Raw genomic sequence first — 25133 nt, forward strand, 5'->3', positions numbered from 1 at the left:
GACAAACACATACATAGAGTTAGACCAAGAAAGGTCTGCAGCGATTTTGATAGCCCACGCAGTGCAAGTGTTATTTTAAACGTCAAACGTCTATGAAATTATGACGTATAAATAACACTTGAACTGCGTGGGCTATCAAAATCGCTGCAGACTTTCTTGGTCTAACTCTATTATTATGAGAGATAAAAAAACAATTACTACTCATAGCTGTTGGAACTATTTAATTTACTATTACTTATTCTGTGGCCATATTGAAGAGAAAATACTTTTAATTTCGACTGATACGCTTTGCATGGCCTCGCTTCCGTCAAAATCATTAATTATATGTGCAAAGTTTCATTACAATAGGTAGTTTTAAAATGAGAACGAAATTTGGCCGAGCTTGCTGCGGACTCTTCAGCCAAAATTGCAATGCATAAAATAAGCATAAACGCTGTGTCCATTTTTGGTATGTGATTTTAAATTACATCCGAAGAACGTTACTTTTAGGGTTCCGTACCCAAAGGGTAAAAAACGGTACCCTATTACTAAGACTCCGCTGTTCGTCCGTCCGTCCGTCTGTCACCAGGCTGTATCTCATGAACCGTGATAGTCAGATAGTTGAAATTTTCACAGATGATGTATTTCTGTTGCCGCTATAACAACAAATACTAAAAAGTACGGAACCCTCGATGGTCGAGTCCGACTCGCACTTGGCCCGTTTTTTTATACAGCGACATTCAAGGCCCACCAGCTATGTTTCCGAATGTTTCCGAGAATTTGTTGATAGAAGAATGGAAAAAGGAAAGTGGCATCCTGGAGGCGTGTACACGCCAAAGAGGTGTAGTTAAGTGAGACACGACCTTGTGGCAAATTTCCAATATCTATGGGTAAATTGAGTCGCTTAACTTCAAACTCGGGTAAATCCATCTGTCAGATTATGCGATTTCGGTATTAAGAAAAGGTAAAATATTTGCTGAGAGTGCCGAATAGATTTATTTACCCGAGATTGAAATTTAGCGACACAATTGGTATTGATATTTTTTTTAATGGGACGTATTTGACTCGTCGGAATAACATGTCGTGACGTGGCCACCTATGGCAGCTATCCAACCGATGACGATGAGAAACAAACAGTTATGACTACCGGTCTGATTCGAACTTTAAGATACGACAAAAATTTCCCATCGTATCGTATCTTTCGCAAAGTTTTGACGGATCTTAAAGTTTGAATTAAGCCCTAAGTTATTTCATTGATATAATACGACGTAGGAATAGTTAGTTTAGTCCGAGCTTTACATAAAAATCTAAATAAATTAGTCTATTTTTTTCATTTTATCAACATAAATTTTCTTAAGCTTAGTATAATCTTTAGTAGCGTTAAGAACTTGTTCCCTAATCTCAAATTATTCATCTCCGTGTTTCTTCAATAAGAAAATTGTCCATAGCTGTTTGCATTCTCTTCGACAGTTGCACAGCACTGGTGCCTTTAGTTTTAGGTATATTGTTTCTCTGACGCACACCAAATGTATGCATCTGGTTTTTATTTAGCCATTAAATCTCAAAAATATGTTACTATTTAATGCATTGCGCTCATGTAAAACATGCTCAAACTGAAAACAAAATACCCAATAAAAATACCAACGCCCACGAAGAAAAAAGTTCCTATCGATAACAACGCTTTTCATTAACCGCTAAAAAAGAATTAGATTTCTGCGAAGGGGACGTAAAGAGGCAATGTAATGTATTCATTGAGGATTACTCGAGTGTCACGCAGGGGTTCGGAGCCACCTGTTGCCACGCGACAGGGCGTGGGTGGCACGCATGCGCTCATCGCGTTTACGCTCGATTGAAAGACGCAAGTTCGAGAAACAGGAAAACCAAGATTTTTGAATGGAATTTCGAATGCAAGGAAAATTTATTGGGCTGTGTTGGCTTGGGCAATAAGTAGCAGATATCGAACAAGCAATAGACGAGGGTTACAGGAAAATATTTGGCAAAAAATTAGGTATTTGAATGAGAATGATTTGTGGTTTACCCGAACACAGATATCTTATCGACAAGATAAACCTCAATATTCATTAACATAATCGTTATTCTAGCCGACTATCATTCATAATTGAGGTGCCGTAATAGTTAGGGTGGCGAATAGGGGAATTTTCGGCAATACTCGAGCGTGGCAGTTTAAGATATGAGAGATACCTTAGACCTAATAGAACAACCTTGTAAAGTATTTAGCTCTATATGTAGTGACGCGCGCCTAGGATAGACGATCAGATTAGTAAAAAAAAATGGATAGTCTGAAATACTCGAGCGCCTCAGATTAAGATATTGGGGGTTGATTTTAGTGTTTAAAGACTAAATTTAACTAATCTGACGATAAGTCTTTGACGCCGCCGAACTTGTAAAAAAAAAACGTTAATCCGGCATTCTCGAGCACGATTTTTTTATTTTTTATTTTGAAGAATATAATCTAAAACTTACTAAAAATACAAAATCTGCCGGTTTCCGCATGACCGGAAGTGTGGAGGAGCCATTTCGTCTCCCTAAGAACGCGTTGCGGCATATAAGTCGCGAACGATACATTTTACAAAAAAAAAGTTTAAATTAACAAAAAAGGTAATTTTATTGTCATTCTTAAATTCCCCGTTTTATCAAGAAGAAAGAAAGGAAAACAAAGAAACCAAAAAACCTTTTTCGGTCAGATTAAGAGAACCCACCAACATTTTTGTCAGATTAAAAAAATATGCTTTCAGGATACCGAGATAAACCTCGCCTATGAAAATCTGACGCGCTCGAGTATTTCAAAAAAACTTTTTTTTTTTGCATTTTCAAAAATTCATCGTAACTTATCGTCACGCCGAAATCGTCAGTTTTTTTAAAGGAAGCTTCCTTGGGGCCTACTTAACACCCCTTCCGAAAATCTGACGCGCTCGAGTAAATTTTTTTTTTTTGCATTTTTGACTACTTTATATGCCTACCCCCACCACGCAAACCGGCAGATTAGTATACCGTTGTTATCAGAGGCACTCGGGGCATACGTAGTATGAATATCTGACGCGCTCGAGAATGCCCAAGTAACTGTTTTTTTTAACATTTTTGAAAAACCGTACACGCCAAACCCACCGCTAAAATGGTTTTTGCCATACGAGCTTTTCTTTTCGAAATTATTTTATCTTTCGATTTTGATAGGTCTCGACGGCGCCGTTGAATTACGCCATTTAGCTACCTCGCCTCCCTAACTATAACTCACATATTTTTAAAAGGATCTGTTCTACGCAACTACCTAAATAGGACAAATAATATTTATCGCAATTGCTTGCTGCCTATAACCAGTGACATTTCTATACACCTAACGCTTTATGCATTTCACCAAACGAGCCATTTAAAAATACCGGACAAGTGCGAGTCGGACTCGCCCACCGAGGGTTCCGTACGTTATAGCGGCAACAGAAATACATCATCTGTGAAAATTTCAAATGTAGCTAGCTATCACGGTTCATGAGATACAGCCTTGTGACAGACAGACGGACAGTCTAAGTAATAGGGTCCCGTTTTTACCCTTCGGGTACGGAACCCTAAAAAACAATGAGTACTTTTCCGAACCTAAAAAGATTCGTTTTTCGTCAAGTTCTTAAATTAGTCCTATTCTGCTTTCGTCACTCATTCTACATTCGTCACAAACATCGGTGGCTTTCAATGTAGAATGAGTGACGAAAGTAGAGTAGGACTAATTTAAGAACTTGACGAAAAACGAATGGGACGACCCAAGACGATACCAAAGAAACCGGAATTTTCTGAGCTCTGCCATCTCGCCCACTCGCTCGCCCCGGTAGACATAACACGCGCGCTGTAAAACAATTACGACTCTGTGTTTGGATGCCGATATATTTTGTAAACGATGTTTTGATGGGTGAAGGTCATTTATGATGAATTCACGAGAGTTTAAACCAGTTTGAAAGTGCGCGCCCCTCCGGTATCTACGCCTACATTTATAGTTTAAATTTAAATTTAGGCATATTTAGGTTGAAGACAAAATAATTATAACGTCCCTGCGTTTACCGCATATTTAGATGAGTGGCTTGAACTTATTTATAAGAGGAAACATTAATACTCTTACGTGGTTAGATTAGAAAAAATCATCGACGTATATCTCAGGACAGGCCTTACGGGCACTAAAAATGGTACTAGTTCAGCGGTAATTGCGACTAACCGCGCGCGTGATGCGAACTCATCAACCAATCGCGTTGTAGCGGAGTCACACCGCTGTACCTAATGGCACTCTGGCCCCATTCATGCCCCATTCTTATTGCCCGTAACGCCAGTGGAAAAAATATATTCTACCGATAATTTAACTATTTTCTGAAAAATTGGCCGAAAATAATCCAAACCTATTAAAATCTTCGTGTTGGGTCCTCGTTTACGTTAGTATGTATGTACTTGAAGCTTAAATTATACTAGATGTGAGCTCAATTCAATACATATTAGGTGATATTACATATGTAAATAGCTTACGACACTATGTTTCAATGTCATTAGACATAACTAACGGGTGCCACAGCATGACAGCACTCTGTCCCTGATGTCAGCCATCCATTGTGAGGGTCTACACCTACTGAATCTGACGAGGGTCGGACCAAGAAAAGTCTGCATAGATTTTGACAGCACACGCAGTGCAAGAATAATTTCATAGAAGTTTGACGTTTAAAATAACACCTGCACTGCGTCTGCTGTTAAAATATCTGCAGATTTTTCTTGGTCTAACTGATGGTTTATGTACAGATTTGGGTTCTAATTTCTCTTTTCTGCACCAGTAAGATAATTTTGCAGGGATGGATTTTAGTCGATATGTCTAAATCACATGAAAAACCTAATTAGTTTTTCATTGCCTTCGGAACTTAAAAGAGACTATTTTTTTGTTCTACTGCGTGTGAATGTCCCAGATTTGGTGGAAGAAGTCCGCTTAATGCAAAATAGGGATAATATTTAACATTAAAAGAGAGTAAAGATAAAATTGCTTTGCACCTTTTTTAAGCACATATTATGTGCAAGTGGATGGTCTGACCAAGTTAAAAAGGCCCTTAGGCAAACTCCATCAAGCGGTGAGTACGGAGATGGAGAAGGAGATAAATCACAAGAGCTGCAAAACCAAGTAGTCACGATCCTCAGTAATGGGGGACCGACAAAGAAGATGTGCCCATTAAAATTGACATAATTGTTTCTTATTGATTAGAAATGCATTAATTGCACGTTCTATCAACACGTCGGCATAGCCAGTTTCCAAAAATATTACATTCTAATTAAATTGCTGTTTGCAATCTCACTGCGCGCGCGGCACGCGGCGCGGCGTGTAATATTGGCACGCGGTTTCGGTCAAAAATGTATGACTTCACGCCCTTGGGCGGGTTGTTTGATATTTTTCGTCGGAATTTTGGTTTAACATCTAACTTCCTTATAATTTTCTTTAAAAAGAGACAATTAGACTCAACAACAGACATATTTCCAAAGGAACCCTTGCTGGTTCGGGTTTCTCGAGGTCCCAAAAGGGGCGATGTGCCTGAACCCGACTAATGGCATGCATCAATTCGTATCTCCGTGCGAACAACACAATTAGAGTCCATTAGGCTGAAGCAATTACGGTCGGAGATAATTAATAAGCGGTGAGACGGAGACAACGAGTACCTATCGAAACAAAGTAGTTCTTTCACCCTGTACCCTCGGCACCTATTTCACCACGCTAACAATTAACACCCTGACACTGGCAATTTCTATACATTTCAGCACAGACAGCATTCAGCGCCGATACTTATAGTAGATTATTAGCCAAGGGATGAAAGGCACTCATTTCTGGCGAGGTAGTGCGAGGTAGTTTCCCACTGCGTTCGAGCGCCAATAGTCCGAGACTGAGTTAAACACTCTACTTTTCATTTCGAATACGAGGAAAGTAGAATGCATGTGTTTTTTTTTAAACATGACTAAGTATAAATTTTGATAGTATTTTTGAGGGTACTTTCAATTAACAATTTAGGCAAAAGTATATCGTTATTTATGGAATGAAGAGTCAAATATCAGAATCTAAATTGTATAACAAATCCATTTATACTCAAATTTCAATTGCTTATCGTAAATAAATCAATATAATCGTACTTGGAACCTAAAATGCTCTAGTGCAGAAACGTATAATTTTTTGCACACCTTTTAGAACAACAATGACCCTCTTTCAAGAGCATGAGAAATGAACAATATTTATGTGCTTCTAGGACCAGCAATGTACAGTGATTTGTCATTGACAGGTGACAATAGTTACAGTTGTGAAACTGTGTTTATTAAAAACACTGTTTGTGTTATGTGTTGTGTTTATTCAAAATACAGAACGAACTAGAAAAATATAGACCAACACGAGCAAGCCCTTCTTTTACAATACTTCCCAAAAAAACTTATGAGACATTTCCACGCATGTAAATAAGTATAGATAATACATTCAGATAGCCCAATTCTCAAGATAATCTCGGCATTAGCTTTTCTCATGGCCTAGATTCCCGTCTCGCACAAAAAATAGATAATAGTTATTACCTTTATGGTTTAATGGAATATAAAATGAGCACATCGTAAGATAAAAGAAAGAATCGGTCTTGCTATATCTAAACTAGCTTTTGCCCGCGACTTCGTCTTCGTGGAATTAGTGACAGCAGCTAAAGTAGGTATAGCGCCTGGATAATGCTAATAGCAATCATTCAATTCGCGCATTGCTTACTTCAATTATTAGGCCATTCATTAACTCGTTGAATTCCACCCGCTTTGCACTCTCTTCAGGGATGAATTCCGACATAAAAACTATCCTATGTCCTTCCCCGGGACTCAAACTATCTCTATACCAAATTTCAACTAAATCGCTTCAGCGGCTTAAGAGCGCTATTACATTTCGGCGTTGAGCGAGTTTAGGTATTTTACGCGCTGCGGCAGGCCGTGCGAGCTCAGTATGGCGATCCCTTCTACCACACTCGCACTACAATGATGGATTAAAGATTCTTGATCCTTCGCGAAGCATATTGAAATCAACCATAACAACACTAACTGTACTTAACTTTTAAAGTTCTAAAACTGTTATTTGGTAAGTACGAAAATACTAAATGCAGTGCAAATGTACATAGGGGCTGTTCATAAATTACGTCATCTATTTTTGACGATTTTTGACCCCCCCCCCCACCCCTCAAATCATCCAAAAATCAAGCTTCGGATGAATCTGTTTCCTCCTACGTCATGTTACCATCACCCGATGTCCAGACCCCCCCCCCCACTCCTCCCATTTGAAACGACGTAATTTATGAATAGCCCCATACTCGTACTTATGAAGGTATATTACTCGAAAGAAATTATAGGTACCTACTCGCTTATTTACATGTTTCGTCATTGCATTTGGTACCTATAGGTTGTAAAGTTTGTATCAACGAGGGTTTAAAAACGAACTGGTACTGAGGATCTGATGATGATTAAGGTGGTCACGGATACCAATCAACCATGTAGTAACATGATTAGGCTCGTTTGATTCGTCTCAACAAGATCTTTGACACTGAAGATACACAGGGTCTGATGATGGAGCTGGAAGGTGGCCACGGGTACCAGTCTATCATGTAACTAAACAACTTCGTGTTTGGGCTCGTTTGATTCGTCTCAACAAGATCTTTGACACAAGACAGTACTCAGGGTCTGATGATGGAGCTGGAAGGTACCATTACCAATCAACCATGCAACTTCCAACCAACCACCTTCCGGATCCATCATCAGACCCTCAGTACTACCTTGTGTCAAAGATCTTGTTGCGACAAATCAAACGAGCCTAAACACGAAGTGGTTTAGTTGCATGGTTGATTGGTACCAGTGACCACCTTCCGGCTCCAACATCAGACCCTGAGTACTATCTTGTGTCAAAGATCTTATAGAAACGAATAAAACGAGCCTAAACACGAAGTGGTTTAGTGGCATGGTTGATTGGTACCGGTGACCACCTGCCGGCTCCATCATCAGACCCTGAGTACTATCTTGTGTCAAAGATCTTGTTGAGACGAATCAAACGAGCCTAAACACGAAGTGGTTTAGTTGCATGGTTGATTGGTACCGGTGACCACCTTCCGGCTCCATCATCAGACCCTGAGTATTATCTTGTGCCAAAGATCTTGTTGAGACGAATCAAACGAGCCCAAACACGAAGTGGTTTAGTTGCATGGTTGATTGGTACCGGTGACCACCTTCCGGCTCCATCATCAGACCTTGAGTACTATCTTAAGTCAAAGATCTTGTTGAGACGAATAAAACGACCCTAAACACGAAGTGGTTTAGTTGCATTGTTGATTGGTACTGGTGACCACCTTCCGGCTCCATCATCAGACCCTGAGTACTATCTTAAGTCAAAGATCTTGTTGAGCCGAATCAAACGAGCCCAAACACGAAGTGGTTTAGTTGCATGGTTGATTGGTACCGGTGACCACCTTCCGGCTCCATCATCAGACCCTGAGTACTATCTTGTGTCAAAGATCTTGTTGAGATGAATAAAACGAGCCTAAACACGAAGTGGTTTAGTTGCATGGTTGATTGGTACCGGTGACCACCTTCCGGCTCCATCATCAGACCCTGAGTACTATCTTGAGTCAAATAAATACATATAGAATGTCAGGTCGTTTCAAATATTTTTAATCCTGTCCGGTAGTTTATTAAACTGTACCATTATAAATTATAATACTATAAAAACAGTGCTAGGATCAAAGTCTCTCGTTGCGGTTTACACGCACACAGTATAGCGTTTTACACGGCGCCCGCCGCACACAATGATAAAAAACCTCGTCGTCGCCGTTGAAAATGTGCGGAGCCGACCGACACACGTCCTGCCTCTACAAGCTCTGCCGCGGCACTGAGCTGGCGCAGCGCGCGTCATCGGTAATATAGAGTAGTTTTCAAAAAATTGCCAAAAAATTATAGTAGAATTTCATAAACACTAATGTATACCAACAGTATAAGCAAACGTTGCAGATTGCTTGAGTATGAAAATGACTTCGATATTAAGTAGATTTTCGTAGGAATTGACACTTGTTTCGGAGAGAAAATCGAGTTCGTTTTACTTTGATTTTCTCTTTCTCAAAGGTATGTAGGAAAAATATAGTTTGATATGCCTAAAGTACAGGGTATTAGTAATACAAAATAGCCAGGTTTAGCAGAGTAAAATTCTCAACATTTCCAAATAAGAGCTCGCCATTCAGTGCTTCACGGGGTTTTTCGGAAACGACCATCAGAAAAAAAATCATTACTAATTTAATAAGTCCTTTTTCTAATATTTACAACGATATTTATAAAGATAAGAAGACGCTTTTACTGGAACAAGTACTCATTGTTTCTAATAATGAGCGCAAAGTCCTGAATTTCGTCGACTAGTATCATCAATTTTGCATTATTTCGACTTTTCTTGTAAGAGCGCTCTTAAGCGTGAAGAGGTAACAGACAGACACACTTTCGCCTTTATAATATTAATATTAGGTCATTACCTATGAAATTGGCGTTTTGTCCGGAGAATTTCAACGAAACACGAATTTCCGTACAATTAATTTTGCGGATATTTTTTTGATGGCTAATTCAAACCAAACAAAATTTTTCCAGTAATTTTTGACACCTTTAAGGTATGTTTTCAATATCTCCATTTCTTGAAAATTGGTACCATTAGAAAAATATAAGTAATTTTAATACTCGAACCGACAGCACATGAAAAGACCTATTTTCAAGGCTTAATTCTGAACACTTAACAATAAAAAATAACAATTAATTGTATGTAAAATCGTTCTTTATTGAGTGCACTGTAGTTTTATTGTAATTGTGTATGTACTTTTGTAAAAAAAAAAAACTAGGATCAGACTTATATCTATGAACAAAAACGCCAATTTCATAGGTAAGGACCTAATATTATGGAAGTATGGATAGGAAATGTTATTAGAGCTAGCATTATCTACTGACTTAATCCTTATCTGTGACTTTAACTAAATAGACAAAGTTATCTAGCACGAACTAGAGAAAAGTATGTTAGTTCGAGGATTTTTACTGGCAGCTACAGCAGTAAAATTCTGCCAAATTTTGGACAGATTTGCGCCGGATAAAGTTTGATAGTGATCTGTAGTAGTTCATGAACTAGAGCGCATGTTTAAAGTGCTCTCATTTAAAGCTGCACGAAGCTGCATGGTTCCTTCTAGATTACCTACTAAATGTGGCATTTTTAACCAAAATTGTCGGTTGTCAATTCCATATAGCTTGAGTTTTAAATCAACTTTACAATGCCAAAAGTTACCAACTTTTGGTTGAAAACTTCACAAATTTTCTCGTTTATTTCTTTAAAGACAGACAAGAAAGACAAGACAGGGGAGGCCTTTGCCCAGCAGTGGGACATATAATAGGCTATTAAAAAAAAATTCTTCGAAGACAGCCATAGTCGTACTCTTATCTAATATCACTCTGTTTATAAACCTCCTACAAAATTTTTATTTTATTAAATAACTTAATTGCTTGTTTGCTATTATTTAATTGGTTAATATGGTTTAATTGTTAATGTTATGTGTAAAACGCGACAGTTTTAATATCATATCTTATACCGTTAAACGAGCAGGTCTTGTATATATATATTTATATATTTCGGGGATCTCGGAAACGGCTCTAACGATTTCGATGAAATTTGCTAGATGGGGGCGAAAAAAATCAATCTAGCTAGGTATTCTCTGAGAAAACGCGCATTTTTGAGTTTTTATATGTTTTCCGAGCAAAGCTCGGTCTCCCAGATATTTGTCCTTTAAATGAACGGGTAGTTTTGATTCGTATCCGGAATGTAAAGGCTTCTCGTGTATTCCCTCAGTAAAACTTGCTGGAATCTACAACTGCAGCCACAAACTTGAATAAAGTCCGGCAGCAGCTAAAGTTGCGCTCGCTTTGACTATCGGCGTGTTAAACCACAGAATAAATAATAGTACCTACTACCATACAGAAAGGAAACTTCCTACAAAACCGAAGTTTGACAGCGGTTCAGGGTCGAATCGTGCTGTCCCTTTCTAATATATGGCACTATCCCATTCGGATTTTTAGGGTTGTCAAAATTCAAGCCATTATCTTATCTGTGGTCGTGCACGCAAAGGGACGCCAAGTTGTGTCAACCCTAATAATTGCTCGGAGCAATGCTGAGCCGAGCGGAGCCGAGTTTGGCCGAAGTCGGGAGTTTCGCACCCCTGGCTAAACCCCGAAGGGTATGTTGTGGTGATAAAATTACTACAACGAGCCTTGATTCAGCGTTGGGTTGGTAATTTAAAGTATTTAAACCAACAACAGCTAACGGCAGTACCGTAAACCGGGGTTACTTTGATTTGCGGGTCGACTTTGATAACAACTTCCCTCCGCTACTAAAGTGCTTGTTTTAACGAATTGAAAAATACCTTCGCAGTTATTTTTTCTTTTTTGGCAATACTGATAGTTGCTTAACCGCGTAGTAATCGGATGCGAGTGTAATTATTAATATTTCGTGTAGAAAAAAAATATTAATGGCGGGTACGCTTTTCTACCTGGTTTTCTTGGTTGAAAAACTTTGACTGTATTTGTGCCAAATGTATTAAACATGTAATTTTATAGTGTCTTAGGTTAATCAGTGTTTATTCGTGAGTTTATAAAAAAATACCCGAATTCGACAACCTACACATGCGCACGTAGCCGGGGAATCCATGGGTCGGGGTGTCTTTGGTCACTTATACGTGGTGAAATTGATCAAAATATTAAAGTAACACCATGAATTATTTTGGCAGCTTACGATTTTTAATGTATATTTTTCAATAGTTATATAATAAATAAGTATCGTTTGAGTCAATGCAAGAGGAAGAGGATGTAAAATTATAAGTTTGTATGTAGGAGTTGATCTTCGGAACTGCTTATCTGATTTAAAACATTCTTTTTTATTGTATGGAATTAACTTTCTGGGTGGAAATTGGCTATATTTTATCCTGCGGCTTTGATTTAGGTTTTTTATCATACGTGCATGAGGCCACCAGCCCACCAGGGTATTAATTCTACAATAAATAATAATGCATATTCTTTTATAGAAACAATGCCAGAGATTACAAAAAATACCAAGAAGATCAACTCAATGATGCACTTGAAAAAATAGTGGCGGGCTTAAAATCTATTCGTGCGCCATGGAAAGCATACAATATTTTATATAGAACTTTATACAATAAGTATAAAGGCAACATATCAAAGGCACATACCAAATTTACTGAAACGGAAAAGCTTGCAATTCAAAAATCTGTTGCTAAGTGCGATGATAAGTTAAACCCCTACGTTATTTATAGTAAATGATCTAATAAGCGCTTAAAGTTATTAATTTGTATCATTTGGTATGTTATCAAAGTAACCCCACACCTTAAAAATATATATAACTTAAAAAGTACTTAACAAATTTTTATTTTTTTATTTTTTACGGGCTTATTAGCGGGTCTACTTTAGATTGTCAGCAAAAAAAGTAGTGGTTTCAAAGTAACCCCATTCTCAATATAACTTTGATCACGTTGTTTTTATTTTTTTCTGAAAAAATTATAAGTCCTAATTTTTTTTTATTTGGCAGGCTGAAAGAAGAGAAAAAACCGATTATTATATTTTTATTTCATATTTCTACGTATATTAGGATCGTCAAAAACTGGTCCCAAACTCTAAAATTGATCAAAGTATCCCCGGTTTACGGTACTTCTAAATTACCTGTTAGTATAAAATGTTGGCTGTTGTTGAACTTTATCGGTTTGTTCATATTTGTTATGCTTAATTTTATATTTCTCGTTTGCTCGGTCTAGAGCTACAAAAATTATGTCTGTCTTATACACATATTAGTTTGAAGATATTTAGAGTTAGACCAAGATAAGTCTGCAACGAGTTTGATAGCACATGCAGTGCAAGTGTTATTATATACGTCAAGCTTCTATGAAGTTATGACGTATAAATAACACTTGCTGTAGCCGCTGTGCAGGTCAGGATCTCGACGACTCAAGTAAAAAGCTTAAGTAATATAATTTTCCAAAGTACTGGTTTACAAGGGTTTCTTGACTAAACGGTTGGTATGGAGGCTGATGAGAGAGTGATTTTGCATAATTTGAACAATACCTACAAATGGTTTTAAATATAGACTGTGCATCTGATAGGCCGCGATACAAGATATGTGGAGCACTGCTATTGGAGCTTTAGAAAAAGCCTCCGAATACTAGCCGAGCCCGACGGCTGCGTTTAGCTACTGCATGGGAAATATTTTTATACAATGCATTCGCAACACTTGCAATGTGAGTGCTATCTAAATCGTTGCAGACTTGTCTTGGTCTAACTCTACCTACAATCATCTCTGGAATGCTGTAGAAAATATCAAAATCAATTTCAATGTCCTGGATATTGACGCAGACTTTGATTCATTATTTCTTTCCTTTTGTAGTTGGTCCTATATAGCCAAATACATTGACTGTTAACTCACATTTATAGACGGGTCTATCGAGAATTTATTTTAGTACCTTAATTTACCGACGTTTCGACTGGTTTCACTGGTCGTGGTCGCGGCTAACTGATGCCCAGCAAAATGTCAAAACAGAGACTTGTGCAACTACCCAACGAAAAGTGTATAAATGTGAGTTAATATGTGTTTAAGACGCAAAAGTTTTAAATATTACATTAATTATTGTATATCACACGAATTCCCAATTGAATCCTATTAGAGTTAAACAGAGCGTTGCGGTCCGTGCGGTGCAAATGTGCAAGTGATACGTTTGGCAGGCGACGTGCCGTATAATGATAATTAATCAATTTCGCTCTCCAATCCTCTGTTCTACTTTAGATTAGTAGCTAAATGCTGATGTGGTATAAAACGTCAGTAATCCCAAACGCGAAATGGTACATTTGTACATACCTGTGGGTACCGTAGACACAGTACACTAAGAACAGTAGTGAATCTAAGGCCGCTCGGCAAGTTATTTGCCTACTCTTGCGTTGGCGCTTAGGGTTGTCACTTTTATTTTTAGTTAAATATTTGCGTATTATGAGTAGCACTACGTTTCTATTTATTATAATATAATTAAATGTTCTATCAATTCATAAATGAAGTATAATTAAATAGTATTTTATACAATCGTGGTAGAATCATACAAACAACCCAAACCAAAAGTATACAGCTAACAGCGCGAGCAGCCGCGATACTTTCATACTGGTACGCGGCCCGGCTACCGCGCCCAGCGCGTTGGTCAACGACACCTTCTCGTAACTCCTAAGGCCCTGGTACTTGATCCGCGCTAAATTCAATTCTTAGACAGTTGTTTTCTCGATTTTGGCCACCGTAGCCTATGGAGACTAACAAGCAACACTAAGTGGTTTTCGTAGTCTATGGATGTTGCTATATTAAGGGTGTCACATGCGCGTTTCTGACTTATGAACCAATTGTTTCTACTATACAACCTAAAATAAATAATTAATTTGAGCTATGGTTTTGTTTCGTCCTCTTGATCGCGGCGAGCTGTGATTGGCCAATTTCATTATAATTGACTAAACTGTATCGAAATGAATATTATAGTTGAGTTGGGAGCCCATACATTAAAAATACCCAATTGCAGTTTGGTATAAGAAATCTTAATTCAAGAATTACAGTCGACGAGTAGAAAAGATACTATTGCCTTCTGTTCGAAGTCATGATCAAAAAAATTAAGGCCTACCGATACCGTCAGAGTAGACAAGTGCGAGCGGGCGGGCAGCGTACTCGAAGGCACGCGATCACAGTCGCGGCCGTCGCGGGACGGCCCACACTGCCGCCACCGTATTCCCCCGTATATTATGCTAATGTGTGCGTGGCAGCGCGTGCGTACACGGCGCCCGGCGCGCACGCACACATTCAAGCCGGTAGCGGCACATTTCTATGAAGATTCACTACTGTTCTTGTACTGTGCCGTAGATAACTAAACTTTATGCCTCACTTGCTTGTAGAACTTTAGTAGGTATATCCTATACTTAATTACTTTACGTCTACTTTGCTGATGTTATGTTATGTCATGTGTAATTTTAAGTGACATTGTATATTGTGAGATAAATAAATCATATCATATCATATCATATCATATGGTAGAATTTGGATATTTGGCACCCAGGTTCTTTGGATGTAATTTCAAACCATTAGTCAATTTCCACCTACCTTACACCTTGAGTTAGACCAAGACCAGTCTGCAACGATTTTGATAGCACACGCAGTGCAAGTGTTATTTTAAACGTCAAACTTCTATGAAATCTAAACCATACACGCCTGAACAAAACCCGGGTGCCGAAGACGACATCGGGTATCTGTTTTTAATGAATGGCGGACCAATCACTTGGAGCAGCCGTCGACATACAGTCTTCAGGTTCTCGTCTATGGCACCTTACCATAGGCGCATGCCTCACAGAAAAAAAACACGTATAAATGAGCGTTTCTTTTATTTTGCCATTTTATATATTGTGACCTTTTTTGCCACTTTTGTGTTATTTCTAGTCAGGATCGCGAGCCCTTTTCATCCTTATAGGAGAAAAAAAGTGTCCTAAAATTTCCATAAATTGTTCATACTTTCCTTTTTGTTACCGCCATACAAAGTATATGGGCTAATGGTATCACAATAGGAAAAAAACTCTGGGGCATTTTTTTATCCCATTAGGATCGAAAGAGCTCGTGTTTCTGAGTAGAAATAACACAAAAGTGGCAAAAAATTTCACAATATTTAAAAATGGCAAAAAATAAAAGAAACGCTCAAATAACACTTGCACTGCGTGTGCTATCAAAATCGTTGCAGACTTGACTTGGTCTAACTCACCTGTTTTCACCTTTAAAGTATTAAAGATCCCTGTAGTAATATGTACTTCATAAATCCGTGGCTACGTAGAAAACAATAGTCCATTCAACCATTTGTATTCGAGTTTTACATTTTCCATTAAATTTTCTCATTAATTTTCACTTCATCATATTTTGCCATTAAATTGCCAATAAAAAATTTCATCAATATCTCAATCAGCCCAAGGACGTGATCCAACACATCATTACTTTGTAAACGGATACGTCACATCATGATTGTCACCGGCGTGTCATAATTATGGCATATTGTCGACGCGTAGTCGCCATTTATATGGAAAGTGGGTGTTTATTTTAGGGGGGAGATTCGCTCGAGAAACAGGTCAGGTTCAAGGTACGAGAGGTGAGTAACTGGGGTATTGACACCTTCATAAAACGACAAAATCATGGTATAATAATATACTCCGCCTGGTACTCCATTCCCGTCTTTTCTAGGTCACCTAACTGACACGGGCTTACGTCATCATGCGACAGCGCTATATGATAATATGCGATAGCGCTATATATAGCGGCCATGTTGTTGTGACGTAGCCCCGTGTCACTCTGGGAATGGAAGACCATGTTTTATTAGACTATGGACAAAATGAAGGAATCTAAGTTCTTTTTTTCAACATAGGTATCTAGACGTATGCTCCAGAACAGTGTTGGGCATTCAAGAATAAAATCATTATTTGAATAAGAATTCGTAGGAATAAAATCATCTCGATTTTATTCCCGTCAAAAATATTCAAATAATTTTGGTCGGGAATAATTCGTATGAGAAAAAATTGAATGAGAATAACTTATTCTTAATCAAATAAATATAATCATGATTTTTAATTGAAATAATATTCCACGAATAAAAATGTAGTTCGGGTACCGTATAGGTACTAATTACGTATAGTTAGGTAGATGTAATAGTAGTTAGTCTCTTGTCTAATTTATACCTATTTTATGGAATAAAATCTTACAAATTGACTGTCGCATAACGCATAGTTTCAGTAACCGTATTATTTTTAAATTACTAATCAAATCATTAGGTTCAATTTAACTGGTCTAGGGGCCTAGCCAAGATGCCAATCGTTTGCGCTCCGACAACGAAGCGCTTTGTCTCTATCACTCTTACATATTAGTGCGATAGAGAGACGGAGGTAGCGTTTCGTTGAAGTAGCGCAACCCATTGGCATGTTGGCTACGCACTCAAGGTGCCTAGCCAAGATGCCAATTTTTGTTTTTAATTTAATAATCAAATCATCAGGTAAATTTAACCGTTCTGGGGGCCTAGTCAACATGCCAATCGCTTGCGCTCCAACAACAAAGCGCTTTCTGTTTCTATCACTCTTACATATTAGTGCGATAGAGAGACAGAGATAGAGTTTTGTTGTCGTAGCGCAAACGATTGGCATATTGGCTACGAACCCAAGGAACCTAGCCAAGATGACAATTTTTGTTTTTAATTTAATAACCAAATCATTACGTAAATGTAGCTGTTTTAGAGACCTAGCCAACATGCCAATCGCTTGCGCTCCAACAACGAAGCACTTTCTGTCTCTATCACTCTTACATATTAGTGCGATAGAGAGACAGAGATAGCGTTTCGTTGTCGTAGCGCAAACGATTGGCATGTTGGCTATGCACCCAAGATGCCTAGCCAAGATGTCAATTTTTGTTTTTAATTTAATAATCAAATCATCAGGTAAATTTAACCGTTCTGGGGGCCTAGTCAACATGCCAATCGCTTGCGCTCCAACAACGAAGCGCTTTCTGTCTATCACTCCTACATATTAGTGCGATAGAGAGACAGAGATAGCGTTTAGTTGTCGTAGCGCAAACGATTGGCATACTGGCTACGAACCCAAAGTGCCTAGCCAAGATGACAATTTTTGTTTTTAATTTAATAACCAAATCTTTGGATACAATTAAGCTGTTCTGGGGGCCTAGCCATTATGCCAATAGTTTGCACTCCGACAAAGAAGCGCTCTCTCTGTCTCTCTATCGCACTTATATATAAGAGTGATAGAGACAGAAAGCGCTTCGTTGTTGGAGCGCAAGCGATTGGCATGTTGGCTTGGCCCCCAGAACAGCTAAATTTACCTAATTTGGTTATTAAATTAAAAACAAAAATTGGCATCTTGACAAGGCACATGGAAGCGTAGCCAACATGCCAAACGTTTGCGCCACGACAACAAAACGCTATATGTCTCTCTATCGCACTAATATGTAAGAATGATAGAGACAGAAAGCGCTTCGTTGGCGGAGCGCAAGCGATTGGCATATTGGCTAGGCCCCCTGAACAGCTAAATTGTACCCAAAGATTTGGTTATTAAATTAAAAACAAAAATTGACATCTTGGCTAGGCACCTTGGGTGCGTAGCCAATATGCCAATCGTTTGCGCTACGAGAACGAAACGGTATCTCTGTCCCTCTATCGCACTAATATGTAAGAGTGATAGAGACAGAAAGTGCTTCGTTGCCGGAGCACAAGCGATTGGCATCTTGGCTAGGCCCCCAGAAAAGCTAAATTTACTTAATGATTTGGTTATGAAATTAAAAACAAAAATTGTCGTTTGCGCTACGACAACGAAACGCTATCTCTGTCTCTCTCTATTGCACTAATATGTAAGAGTGATAGAGACAGAAAGCGCTAAAAACAGCTAAATTGTACCTTATGATTTGGTTATTAAATTAAAAACAAAAATTGGCATCTTAGCTAGGCACCCAATCGTTTGCGCTACGAGTGCTACGACAACGAAACGCTATCTGTCTCTGTATCGCACAAATATGTAAGAGTGATAGAGAGAGACTATGCACAACTCTACGGAGCGTCAACGTTTGGCATGTTGGCTAAGCACCCTGATCGGATGATAGAACTAGATAGCGTATAGCGGAACTCTTCAATGTGTACCTATACCTAAACTAAAGTAACAAATATCAAATCAATCCGACTTTTAAATAGAAGGGTGAAAATCAAATTACAAAATTTAACCAATTGTACTACAAAAATTAACTTAATTCTAAATAACATTTTAATTGAATAAAACCTTAGTTAGAATAGCCTCACTTCTAGAATAATTATTCTGTTTTTTATTCCGCATTTAAAATAAAAGTCACATGATTTATTCACCTTAATTTTATTCTAAAATAACTAGTGCAAGAATTATTCTAATTCAAATTGATTTGAATAAGAATAAAATTTCTGTTTTTATTCTTATTCTTATTCAAGTTAATTTTTGCCCAGCTCTGCTCCAGAAGTATAGTTACCTACTTTTGGAGCATCTGTCAAGTGTAACAATATGGGTGTAGATAACTTACTCAAAAAGATGTCCCATAGTTCTTAATTCGCTGACATAAGAGCTATGGGACATATTTTTGAGATGATTTGTGCACCTATATTTTTACACTTCGCTGGCCCAATATTACAGGGTTCTATGTTAAATTTTCAAGATAGTTGAAAATCGACTAAATGTCACTATGACAATGTTCAAATTTCAGTTCGATAAAAGTGAAACATAGAACCCTGTAATACTGGGCCAGCGACTTGACTGGAGCGAATTCATGGTCGTAACGTTCCCCTCATTACCTATGTTGAAAACTATTTTTAACGTGGAACTGATTGTTATTAAAATAATATACTTTCATATATTCAGCCTGTACAGCTCCAATGAAGTCGTTTCGTTTAGTGTTTTTTTTTTATGTATCTCGCTCTAACAATACAGCGTTCAGAACGCATCTTATAACCTAGTAAGCAATATAAGTTACAACAAGAAGCTTCCCACATTTTCAGCATGTGCGCAGAACTTACACAATAGTTTTAGACCTTCACGTGAATGTGTAACCACACGACCTTACTTTGAATACGTTTCCTAGCCAAGTGGGCCATCGCCTGTGACTTACAAAACACGTGCCGCTCAGGCCGACACGGATCGCTTGGCCGATAGATGGCGCGAATAAAACGACGCGATCACTATAGCCCAGTGTAAAAAGTAACAATGGTCCGAAGGTCTTTGACGTGTACCGAGCTACTAACAATGGTGATGACAGCGATGTATGCGAATGACTGTACCTATAGACTGTGACCATACTTAGCCACTGCTTATACTGCTTAGTATATTTAAGGGCGCAAATGCTCCTTTCATTTGCATCCACTCCCCATTACGTTACTGGGTCCCATAAATTGAACATAATAACAAAGGCTGAGTACCAGGACAAAAACATGGATTATTTTGGTATTTAACTGAGTAGAATACAAACGAGTGGAACTCTACTTGTACTAAAGTACAAATCCTACTTGTTTTACAAATAAAAAACACACTTTTGTGGTTACTTCCAGTCTTCAGGTAGACTGTGGCTGTACTTTGAGTTTGAATATATACATGTAAAAATCTGCTTCTATTCGCGACTCGCGTATAACTTTTACTCATTTGATAGTAACAAAATGTTGTGTTGAGTGAGTTTTAAAAGGCATAGTAGGTAGGGAGGGGAAAAGGGATAGGTAGGTAGGCTTTACCTACAGACTACATCCAGCAAGAAGCGGCCACTAGCAGTAATAATTTTAACGTCGACCGTAATTTCAATTACTTACGGGTTTCATTCATGATTTTCCTCTTTTTCTACATATTGAAAAGTCACTTTTGAGTAGGAAAAGGAAAAAAAATATCAAGAAAAAAAAAATTTGTTGTTTAATAGTTAAAACGGAGTCTATTAGACTGTAGTCTCTCCAGGGGGGTGAGTGGAGGTCGCGCCCGGCGCCGCGTTGGCGCGACACAGCGGGCAAAAATACCGCGATCAAATTTCAGGGATTTAAACGCGCCGGATAATCCTCACGGGGTGATAAGGAACAATGTTTTTGTTGTTATTCATTGTTAATGTGTGCGACGTCTGTGGGAAGACGAAACAAAGCGGTGGAATGTGTTTTGGGCACAGTAATCACTTCCAATTTACTCAAGTCTTCTGTATTTCCTGACAAACACGATTTTCTTCCAAGAAAGACTGAATATGCTCTTACTGAACCAGTATAATTCAGTTAGTTTTCTGTTTTAATTTTCTATCAGGTAGCACTAAGGTCGAATGCTGGCGTTTTTATTTGCATTGGTTGCTTCAGCTAAATCTTGGTGGCTCAGATGGCAGCGCGCTGGAGTATCGATCCAGAGGCCGTGAGTTCAAGTCTCACCCAAGACAGTAATTTTTCCACTTTTAAATTTATTGTAAGCTTAATAGCATCGTTCGCAGACGTTTCTGCTTGTTAAAAATTAAAATTCAGCTAAATCTTTAAAAATATTGAAACTGGTTTTAGATCCTCTAGGTAGATTTATAGCTTTCTTACTCGTATGTTAGGTATACCAAACCAAAAAAAATCTTTATTGTTAAACAGTACAATTTTTACATAAAAGAAATGTCTGGCGGAATCCAAACTAGGCTGAGCCTGTATTATGGGGCCCTGGAGTGCAAAGCAAGTTTGACAATAAGATTATTATGCTAGATATACTTACACTTAACAAGAGAGCATTAACTATACAATTTTTAGCATATATATATTATACAGGACAGGGTGACTAGTGGCAAATTTTCGATTTAAAATCCAAATAATTTTCGAACGCGTAGTGCCAAGGAGACGCAGGCATGGTATAATAATATACTCCGCCTGGTACTCTATTCCGAGATTCGCGTATGACCTAACTGACACGGACCTACGTCATCATGCTGTTTACAGGTTCTCAAACTTTAAAATGTGGGAGAATTTTAACCAACGGTGAAAATTATTTTAACGGCATTAATTTTAAGTTATTCATGTAGAAACATAGTAAAATAAAACAAATCTAATGTATTAAATTAAACTTTATTTATCTATACAAGACAAACGTTTGAAAAACTAATTCACAGTTACACATTAATTACCAAGCTTACGACGTGAAAAGTTTAGAAAACACTGCGACTGCTGACACTGAGCGAGAAGGAAATAACAATTAACACGCGTTCGACAAGGATGACGGTCAGGGCATGAAGTTATCTAGATCCGAATTGTCAAATGTGTCAGCGCTATCCTGTGTTGCCAGTAATGTAAACAGAATTACCCGAACGTCTGAAATTTCTTTCGTGAATCGGAAGATATTGCTAACAAATAATTAAAAATTACGTGTTATTGTAAAATTTAAGATAAAATACATATAAATGAAAATTATAAAATTATAAAGAAATATTTTAACTTATTAACCATAGGTATAATGTACCCATGTAACATGCTATGTTGAAATAAAGTGGCAATGTTATTGTGACGTAGGCCCGTGTCACTCTGGGAATAGAAGACCATGTTTTATTAGACCATGGACGCAGGTGTTTTTTTTAGTTTCGTGAGTGTTGCGGATTAATTAGTGACAATGGATCGCTGGCCAGCAGAGCAGCGTGCACGTACTATTGAGGCGTATCTAAAAAACGGCTTTTTATTCAGTACTGCAAGACCCTGGCTTTGATTTAAATTTTTTCTTCTTGAACTGTTATGGATTTAATCTGTCAGCTGACAATAGTCATTTTTCTGGTACAAAATTTCAGAACAATAAATTAACATCAGAATCGGGCTCCTAGGCGTAAGTTGCCATATTAATTTTAATATACGCCATACTGCGATGCACCGTCAGCTAATCTTAATGGAAGCTCGGTAGAAAATGTGAGTTTCAAAAAATTCAATCCGCATTCATCATCTTTTTATAAAAGTATACAGGTTTGGTTTATATATTTTAGTTTCTTTTTTATCAAATTTTGAAATCGGACATCTGCCACTGGACACCCTGTACCATACCATATATTTATACCATAATATGTAACGTTGTAAAAAATAAGTAGGTATATTTATCAACTACGATCATACAGAAATAAGAAAGCATAGATTTCTCACTCCATAAATATATAAAAATCGATTTGTAATAAGTTTTAAGCGAGATTTGCGAAAACTTATTTGATTTATGCATAATAAGTAACTATTAAGTTTTAAGTGAGTTTCAAACTTATTAATACCTAATATGTTACACCATATTTACCTCCCAAGCAACTTATTAAGAAAACTCATGTATATATTGTATATGGAGTGAGCACTTATTTATGCATGCTTCGGTAGAAGTCCTATTTATTAGTTAAAAAGTAATCCACCATTAACTAATATTATAATATTTATTTGTTTTGTTTCATGTACCTATCACTCCTGCAATTCCACAATCAGGTAAGAGCAGTTTTCTAAGTAATATACCTAGTTATGTACAACTGTACCCATGGAGTCTGGTGTACGCAAATATAATATACATTGAGATATCCATATATCTCACTGAGTGCCATCACTTAGGCTACAATTAGCTGGCCATCGGAGAACTCTGCTTCTCCGACCACTGCATTATTATCAAGGATGGCACGAAGTCTAATCCAATCTCAGCCAGCGGGGCCTTTGAGTGCCAAACCGCCGAACCTAGGTGTACGATCCATGTATACATGTAGCTTATGTTATTAAACTTGCTTCTAGCTTTTATGAGTAACTTGATTTATGTTATAACTTGTTCCTAATAGATACGGTCAGTGTGCGTATGGGTTTGCTTTTGATTTTGGTTCTTTCATGTGTGTTTTAAGGGAGAAGGTTGCTGTCAAACCATAATTTTGTCTTGCACGTTGTCTTATTGTGTTCGCTTTTTCCCTTCAGCCGCTTTAGCGACTTAGTTTTGCAACCAGTTGCCAGAAAAAGGTACTACTTAGCATAACGGCAAATCGGCTGGAGAGGTTATACTTGATACCTAATTTTAAACCCTTTTAAGTACTGACCTGACAGAGAACTCTAATCTTTTTGAAATCGATAAGAGGTAGTCGGCCGACGTAGGTATGTCGAAATACTGGCTGATCATTATCTGTCGTCACTTATATTGCTCTAGATTGCTACAATTAAATGATGAAAATAAAGGTAAATGTAGGTAAACTTACAAATATGCATTTCACTAAACGGCCCCTGTGAGGCAAAACAGTGGTTTGACAGTTTTAAAAAGGTTAAAATACAATTGTTGAGTAAATCCTTAGTGCTTATTTAAAAATGTTAAATATTATATCAAAAATTAGTACCTATATAGTGCATCGCGTGCTTTTCAATTAGAACCCATTTTACAGTAAAATTGGTATCATATTTAGCGTTTCTAAATACGCCGGCTATTTACTCGACGAGTGCCAACGACCTTAACCTTCAAACTATTTAATACCTAACAAGAACATGATCTGGAATCAAAATTAACCCCGTGCGTGTAATTAATGCAGAATAAATACCTGTAGAACACCAGCCGAGTCAATTAAGCAGCAAATTAGTTTAGATCTTGGTTACAAATTACAAATTAGTTCAGATCTTTACAAGTTACAAATTCCACGACGGAGGTAGTGTTGGTAAGGACTCGAGTCTTTTGAGTTTTACACATGACACAGTTTTTTAGATTCTTGTCATTTAGTCAGTATATTTTTACTTTCAGTCTTCTGATGTTGTTTTATAAAGGATTCAAAACTTCCGGATGTATTATTTATTATTTTATTAATAACTCTAATGCAGTTACCGAAGCAATGTTTTGAGTTTTTTGCTAAGATAAACCTTTAACAATTTACTCCGAAATTTCAAGTTGATCGTTTGATACACGAAGATACACAAGTAAGGTATCAAAAGACAAATTTACGAGCTCAATCAGAATATACTAGGCCATTTAATTATACCATCAAGAAATAAGTTTTTTTTTATTACATATTTTACAAAAAACTTTAGAAAGACTCCTTTGCAAATTTCTAGCTAAACGACTAGGAAACTTAAGAAAAATTGTGTCAAGTTTAGACTCATAAGACTTAAAGTCTGTACCATCTCTAGACGGAGGTAAGAGAGAAGAGAGTCGTGACTAATGCCGACTGGAGATTAACATCTCGCTTTATCATTTCAGAACGGGTGAAGTTTAAACCAGAGAGTAAGTCAGCAATGGATTTGTGCAAAACTTATTTGTGTTTAGAAATTTCACAGCGCTTTAATGGGAACGCTATCATAGAACTAATGCTTCTACAATAGTCTTTTTAGTTGAACGCGAAGTACAGGGCTACAACCGCGAAAATCGAAGTTCGCAAATTGCGGGCATCTTTATCTGTCACTCTTATTACGCCTTCATTGGAGTAAAGGGGAAAGATCCCCGCAATTTGCGAATTTCGGTTTTCGCGGTAAATCCCCTGAGTAGAGCTGCAAATGCATTAGCGGTAGCGAAGCGGGAGTTGAGAACGTCTGTAATAG

General features: G+C 37.7%; 1 protein-coding gene across 2 annotated transcripts in view; it reads left to right on the forward strand.

Moving 5' to 3' along the window:
* LOC134798345 (receptor-type tyrosine-protein phosphatase kappa) overlaps positions 1-25133 on the forward strand; it is a 316272-nt gene that overhangs the window by 170969 nt on the left and 120170 nt on the right. The window contains exon 3 of one of the 2 annotated variants that reach the window (XM_063770752.1): positions 24796-24819. The exons of the other annotated variant lie outside the window; for it this stretch is intronic. Within the exon in view, the coding sequence (XP_063626822.1) occupies positions 24796-24819 (24 nt within the window). The remainder of the gene's footprint in view (positions 1-24795; positions 24820-25133) is intronic. 2 annotated transcript variants of the gene reach the window in all.

The sequence above is a fragment of the Cydia splendana genome, chromosome 16 (genome assembly GCF_910591565.1).
Source record: "Cydia splendana chromosome 16, ilCydSple1.2, whole genome shotgun sequence".
Lineage (NCBI taxonomy): Eukaryota > Metazoa > Arthropoda > Insecta > Lepidoptera > Tortricidae > Cydia > Cydia splendana.